Source organism: Schistocerca piceifrons, chromosome 4 (assembly GCF_021461385.2).
Source record: "Schistocerca piceifrons isolate TAMUIC-IGC-003096 chromosome 4, iqSchPice1.1, whole genome shotgun sequence".
In the NCBI taxonomy this organism is placed as follows: domain Eukaryota; kingdom Metazoa; phylum Arthropoda; class Insecta; order Orthoptera; family Acrididae; genus Schistocerca; species Schistocerca piceifrons.
In genome coordinates, this window is record NC_060141.1 from 418,517,728 (window position 1) to 418,525,561 (window position 7,834).

A 7,834-nucleotide genomic window follows, 5' to 3' on the forward strand; every position below is an offset into this window, starting at 1 on the left:
TAAGACATTTCCTGGGACAGATGTGGACTCTAACCACAATCTATTGGTTATGAACTGTAGATTAAAACTGAAGAAACTGCAAAAAGGTGGGAACTTAAGGAGATGGGACCTGAATAAACTGAAAGAACCAGAATTTGTAGAGTGTTTCAGAGAGAGCATTAGGGAATGATTGAGAAGAACAGGGAAAAGAAATTCAGTAGAAGAAGAATGGGTAGATTTGAGAGATAAAATAGTGAAGGTAGCAGAGGATCAAGTAGGTGGCCAGCAAAAATTTTTGGGTCACAGAAAAGATACTGAATTTAATTGATAAAAGGAGAAAAGAACAAAATGCAGTAAATGAAGCGGGCAAAAAGGAATACAAACATCTCAAAAATGAGATCGACAGGAAGTGCAAAATGGCTAACCAGGGATGGCTACAGGACCAAAGTAAGGATGTAGAGGCATATATCACTAGGGGTGAGATAGATACTGCCTACAGGAAAAGTAAAGAAACCTTTGGAGAAAAGAGAACCACTTGTATGAATGTCAAGAGCTCAGATGGAAAATCAGTTCTAAGCAAAGAAAGGAAGGCAGAAAGGTGGGAGGAGTATATAGAGGGGTCTACACAAGGGTGATTTACTTGAGGGCAATATTATCGAAATGGGAGAGGACATAGATGAAGATGAAATGGGAGGTACGATACTAGGTGACGAGTTTAACAGAGTGCTGAAGACCTAAGTCGAAACAAGAGCGTGGGAGTAGACAACATTCCATGAGAATTACTGATAGCCTTGGGAGAGGCAGCCCTGACAAAACTCTACCACCTGGTGAGCAAGATTTATAAGACAAGCGAAATACCCTCAGACTTCAAGAAGAATATAATAGTTCCAATCCCAAAGAAAGCAGGTGTTGACAGGTGTGAAAATTACCGAACTATCCGTTTAATAAGTCACAGCTGAAAAATACTAACACGAATTCGTTACAGATGAACGGAAAACCTGGTAGAAGGCGACCTCGGGGAAATCAGTTTGATTTCCATAGAAATGTTGGAAGACGTGAGGCTATACTGATCCTACAACTTGTCTTAGAAATAGATTAAGGAAAGGCAAACTACATTTCTAGCATTTGTAGACTTAGAGGAAGCTTTTGGCAAAGTTGACTGGAATACTCTCTTTCAAATTCTGAAGGTGGCACAGGTCAGATACAGGGAGCAAAACGCTATTTACAATTTGTACAGAAACCAGATGGCAGTTATCACAGTCGAGGGGCATGAAAGGGAAGCAGTGGTTGGGAAGGAAGTGAGACAGGGCTGTAGGCTATGTCCGATACTGTTCAATCTGTATATTGAGCAAGCAGTAAAGGAAACAAAAGAAAAATTTGGAGTAGGGATTAAAATCCACAGAGAAAATATAAAAACTTTTGAGGTTTGCCAACAACATTGGAATTATGTCAGAGACAACAAAGGACCTGGAAGAGCAGTTGAACGGACTGGAGAGTGTCTTGAAAGGAAGATGAACATCAACAAAAGCAAAACAAGGACAATGGAATGTTGTTGTTTGTTGTTGTTGTGGTCTTCAGTCCTGAGACTGGTTTGATGCAGCTCTCCATGCTACTCTATCCTGTGCAAGCTTCTTCATCTCCCAGTACCTACTGCAACCTACATCCTTCTGAATCTGCTTGGTGTATTCATCTCTTGGTCTCCCTCTACGATTTTTACCCTCCATGCTGCCCTCCAATACTAAATTGGTGATCCCTTGATGCCTCAGAACATGTCCTACCAACCGATCCCTTCTTCTAGTCGAGTTGTGCCAAAAACTTCTCTTCTCCCCAATCCTATTCAACACCTCCTCATTAGTTATGTGATCTACCCATCTAATCTTCAGCATTCTTCTGTAGCACCACATTTCGAAAGCTTCTATTATCTTCTTGTCTAAACTATTTATCGTCCCTGTTTCACTTCCAAACATGGCTACACTCCATACAAATACTTTCAGAAACGACTTCCTAACACTTAAATCAATACTCGATGTTAACAAATTTCTCTTCTTCAGAAACTCTTTCCTTCCCATTACCAGTCTACATTTTATATCCTCTCTACTTCGACCATCATCTGTTATTTTGCTCCCCAAATAGCAAAACTCCTTTACTACTTTAAGTCTCTCATTTCCTAATCTAATACCCTCAACATCACCTAACTTAGCTCGACTACATTCCATTATCCTCGTTTTGCTTTTGTTGATGTTCATCTTATATCCTCCCTTCAAGACACCATCCATTCCGTTCAACTGCTCTTCCAAGTCCTTCGCTGTCTCTGACAGAATTACAATGTCATCGGAGAACCTCAAAGTTTTTATTTCTTCTCCATGGATTTTAATAGCTACACCAAATTTTTCTTTTGTTTCCTTCACTGCTTGCTCAATATACAGATTAAATAACATCGGGGAGAGGCTACAACCCTGCCTCACTTCCTTCCCAACCACTGCTTCCCTTTCATGCCCCTCAACTCTTATAACTGCAATTTGGTTTCTATACAAATTGTAAATAGCCTTTCGCTCCCTATATTTCTGCTTTCCCTTCTTTGCTTAGAACTGGGTTTCCATCTGAGCTCTTGATATTCATACAAGTGGTTCTCTTTTCTCCAAAGGTGTCCTTAATTTTCCTGTAGGCAGTATCTATCTTACCCCTAGTGCGATAAGCCTCTACATCCTTACATTTATCCTCTAGCCATCCCTGCTTAGCCATTTTGCACTTCCAGTCGATCTCATTTTTGAGGCGTTTCTATTCCTTTTTGCCTGCTTCATTTACTGCATTTTTATATTTTCTCCTTTCATCAATTAAATTCAATATTTCTTCTGTTACCCAAGGATTTCTACTAACCCTCGTCTTTTTACCTACTTCATCCTCTGCTGCCTTCACTACTTCATCCCTCAAAGCTACCCATTCTTCTTCTACTGTATTTCTTTCCCCCATTCCTGCCATTTGTTCCCTTACGCTCTCCCTGAAACTCTGTACAATCTCTGGTTCTTTCAGTTTATGCAGGTCCCATCTCCTTAAATTCCCACCTTTTTGCAGTTTCTTCAGTTTTAATCTACAGTTCATAACCAATAGATTGTTGTCAGAGTCCACATCTGCCCCTGGAAATGTCTTACAATTTAAAACTTGGTTCCTAAATCTCTGTCTTACCATTATATAAACTATCTGAAACCTTTTAGTATCTCCAGGGTTCTTCCATGTATACAACCTTCTTTCATGATTCTTGAACCAAGTGTTAGCTATGATTAAGTTATGCTCTGCACAAAATTCTACCAGGTGGCTTCCTCTTTCATTTCTTACCCCCAATCCAAATTCACCTACTATGTTTCCTTCTCTCCCTTTTCCTACTACCGAATTCCAGTCACCCATGACTATTAAATTTTCGTCTCCCTTCACTATCTGAATAATTTCTTTTATTTCATCATACATTTCTTCAATTTCAATGGAATGTAGTCAAATAAAATCAGGTGATCCTGAGGGAATTAGATTAGGAAACAATACAATTAAAGTATTAGATGGGTTCTGCTATTTGTGGAGCAAAATAACTAATGATGGTTGAGGTAGAGAGAATATAAAATGTAGACTGGTAATGGCAAGGAAACCGTTTCTGAAGAAGAGAAATTTGTTAGCGTTGAGTATAGATTTAAGTGTCAGGAAGTATTTTCTGAAACTATTTGTATGGAGTGTAGCCATGTATGGAAGTGAAACATGGATGATAAATATTTTAGACAAGAAGAGAATAGGAGCTTCCGAAATGTAGTGCCGAAGAATAATGCTGAAGATTAGTTGGGCAGATCATGTAACTAATGAGGTGGTACTGAAGAAAATTGGGGAGAAGAGGAATTTTTGGCACAATTTGACTAGAAGAAGGGATCAGTTTGTAGGACACATTCTGAGGCATCGAGGGATCATCAATTTAGTATTGGAGGGAAGCACGGAGGGTAAAAATCATAGAGGGAGACCAAAGCATGAATACACTAAACAGATTCAGAAGGATGTAGGTTGCAGTAGTTACTCGGAGATGAAGAAGCTTGCACAGGATAGAGTAGCATGGAGAACTGCATCAAACCAGTCTTTGAACTGAAGACCACAACAACATCATCCAGTACAGTGTTTTCTGCATTGAATTATTTGAATCTGTGGATTATTTTGCAAACAAATCCACATTTGGCATGAGTGGAAATGATATGCAGGTGGATGCTATGGGGTTTCTCATCTGTAGGTATTTTGAAATTGACAAGCCTGTAAAAATAGATTTGATCTATTAAAGTGGGATATCACTGTAGACGTTCTTCCAAATGATTCTTTGTTCCATTTCAGGTAATTTTTCAATCACTCCTGTACGTGTGCAAGCAGCAGTCACTTGAAACTAAGACAGACAGAAAAAAAGTAAATAAACTGTTTATTACTTCAAAAGTAATTGTCATAACTGTTAAGACATTTATCCCCCTTGTGAGGCAAGATGGTCAATGCCTTCATGGATAAATGTTTGTGTTTGCCATTAGAACCACAGTTGTAATCAGGAATGCACCTCTTTGTCTGAAGCCAATTGATGGCTATCAATATCTCTCATCAGATCTCCAAAAATATTGAGTTGGGACTGTGTGGAGGATATGTAAGGGCTTCCCAATGTAGTTAAAACAATCTTGGCAACATGTTGGTGGGCATTATCCTGAAACAGAACGATGACGTCCATCAACATTCCTGGGCATTTGGACTACTCTGTAGATGTTTTGCTGGGGAGCCCTTGCACACATCCTCCATGCAGTCCCAATCTGTACTCATGTGATGTCCACAGTTTTGGAAGGCATTCCTGCTTGGTCAGCAGGTGATGGAAGAAGTAATCACTGTAGCAAATATCTACTAATACCAGTATTGCTGGCCCCTGTTTTGAACACAACCGAGGTAGATTCTTCCATCACGTCAGTCATGGGCCTGATGATAGTGCAGTAATACCATGAAACTGGTTGCCAAATAAAATAAGGTTGAAAACTGATGACTGAAAGGTATTTAATTTGACATTCTCTATCGAACATCCGCACTGAGCAACCATTTCTAAAAAGATGGACATACAGAGACTTTATGGTCATATGTTCAATAAGGAACATTACCTGAAAGTTATGCACCATTTGTGTTAAGCCATCCGAAGAAAATGACCATAATTGTGGCAGAACCACTCATGGAAATTTCATCTTGATAATGCTCCCACCTGCACATCAGTGCTTGTTCATGATTTTTTGGCAAAAAACCATGACCATTATGTTGCCACAGTCACCATATTCAATGGAAATAGCTTCCTGTGACTTCTTTCTATTCCCAATGCTGGAGAGAACCCTAAAAGGATATTATTTTTCCACCATTGATGAGATGAAAACAGAATCTCTGAAGAAGCTGAACACCATAACAAAAAGTGGAATCCAGAAGTGCTTCCAGAATAAGAAAAGGTGCTGGCACAAGTGTGTTATATCTGAGAGGGATTACTTTGAAAGGGGGAGAGTTGATGTTGGTGAATAAATAGAGATTTGTAGAGAAAAATAAAAATTCTTGTTACTTTTTGATCATACATTTATGTTAGCATAAAGCCACCAGTTCTCATCACCAGTAGCGATACAGGATAGGAGCGGCATGTGTTGTTCGTGAACCAATTGGCGATGAGCAACCAGAAATGAACATATGGCCATCCATTGATTTTTGCAATTTTGGCTTAGAGCATGTGGTTCCCATATACCCAATTTTTGAACCTTTGCCATTGGATGCAAATTTCATACAGTTCAGCACATTTACCAGTTGTCGAGTACAATGGTGTGGATCATAATGGATTAATGCATTTAAATGATCTTCAAACCCAAAGGTCTTCCTGACCATGGGGAGTCACTAATGTCAAAACGATCCTCTTTAAAATGAGAAAAACATTTTCTTGTCATGCTTTGTCCATTGGCATTATCCTCATGTTGGGTGCAAATGTTTCAGGCTGCCTCCACTGCTGTCACCTCTCTATTGAACTCAAACAGAAGAATAGGTTGGAAGTGTTCCAATTTCTCCACATGGTACTCCATTTTATACTGTCCACAGCTCCATTCACTATCTCCAAATGACCGTGTGTAATCCCAAATAGCAACAATGAATGACAAATAAAAAATGACAATCAATAAGTACACCCTTAGCAACCAGAATATCAACGTGCAAAACAAAAACACTACAAACTTGTGCACCAACCTACTATCAGTTCCGAAAGCTTTCATTTCTTGCTTTTTTAAATTCATTATTTTTGTATCATTTATCTTTTTAATTCTTTTACTTTTCAAGATTTCTCAGTTGATATGCTGTTTGAATTTGTTTCAGCTTGCTGAAGCTTTACTTAAAAGGGAGACACTTAACTATGATGATGTAGTGGAATTAATTGGACCTCCGCCACATGGGAAAAAACGCCTCATTGGCCCAGTGGAATTTGAAATGTCAATCAGTAAAGATGCTCGTATGGACAAGCCGCAAAAACAACCAGAGTCTCCTAGTGACCGTCAAGAACCAAGTGCATCATCAGTTGTAGGAATTTGAAGAAGTTGTCATCCAAACTAATAAAATTATTTATGTTAAACATTATAATTATTTAAGTTTAGGTCTCGTTCATATATGCTGTTTATCATTTGATATTGGTAGTTCATGCAAAATAGTAAGTCATCAGAAAATAAAACAAATTTGGTGTTCTACATCAAGGCATGTCAAATTGTTGATTTTTAATATCTGTAGGAAGTTAAATATCTTGTTAAGAGAAATTGATAGGTAAAAGCTAGATATTGTGGGAATTAAGTAAAGTTTGGTGGCAATGGTCAGATGTGTGCAAGATTATCAACATACCATATTTATCCGATTATAAGACAAATTTATTTCCCAAATTCGTCATTCAAAAAATACAGGATCGTCTTATATTCGCAGAGTAAAATTCTGCTGCTGAGGTTGACAGTTTTATGTTGTTTAATAGAATATACTGGGGTAGTCTTACATTTATGATAGTCATCTTACATTTAGAAGTGAAGCTTTGGCTTTGGAGGTGACGAGCAGATTTATTTCAAAGAATTCAGAAGGGCAGAGCTTGACAAATGGTACGTTCCAGCAGGCTTGAAATTTTTCGTATATACCAAAGCACTTGATGCAGTATCGACAATGCTTGAACAATCAAATGAAATTTGACTCACAGCACTTGTGCAAGAGATATGCGAGAAACTATGAACTAGCCACTACAACAGTGTATTACTCTGATTAAAATTTGACATTTTTGTGAAACACAAGAGGAAATAGCATTAAATTTCATCATCCTACAAACTTTTGTTGTATTTGAATAGGTTTGCAATAAAAGTTCTCATACGTATGAGGATAGGTGTACCCTATACAAGCATTAATGCCGCTTTTTAAATGAAGATAACATTCCAGAAACCTTATTTTATTCAGAACACAGACCAGTATTTTATTTGGTTATCAGAGACTTTAATGATTTGCTAAGTGGATTGCAGACGAGAAATTCGGTCACTGTTCTACGTGTCAGGATACCGGGTAAAAATGTTACCAGCCTTTAATCAGCATTAGAAGATGATGATGAAATTCATTTGAAACAAGAATGAAATGTCTTACAAAGGAAATAAATCATATTAAACTGGCTGTAATTTTTATCATGAGAATAAATTTAGTGGCAAGACCCATTGTGGATATAGTATCAACAGATATCACTAGATCATGGGGTGAGTGAAAGTTCAAGAATGGGAGTGAATCGTAGTTGTGATCTTTTATTTATGTATTAGTTGCTGTTGTTACATATGATCTAGACACT

The 7,834-nt window shown here is 38.0% G+C and overlaps 1 protein-coding gene across 1 annotated transcript in view; it reads left to right on the forward strand.

Annotated features, from left to right (window-relative positions):
• Positions 1-6,736, forward strand: part of LOC124794830 (paraplegin) — an 87,054-nt gene extending 80,318 nt beyond the window's left edge. Inside the window, exon 11 of the mRNA XM_047258495.1 lies at positions 6,355-6,736. Within this exon, the coding sequence (XP_047114451.1) occupies positions 6,355-6,567 (213 nt within the window). The 3' untranslated portion in view covers positions 6,568-6,736. The remainder of the gene's footprint in view (positions 1-6,354) is intronic.
• The last annotated feature ends 1,098 nt before the right edge of the window (positions 6,737-7,834 follow it).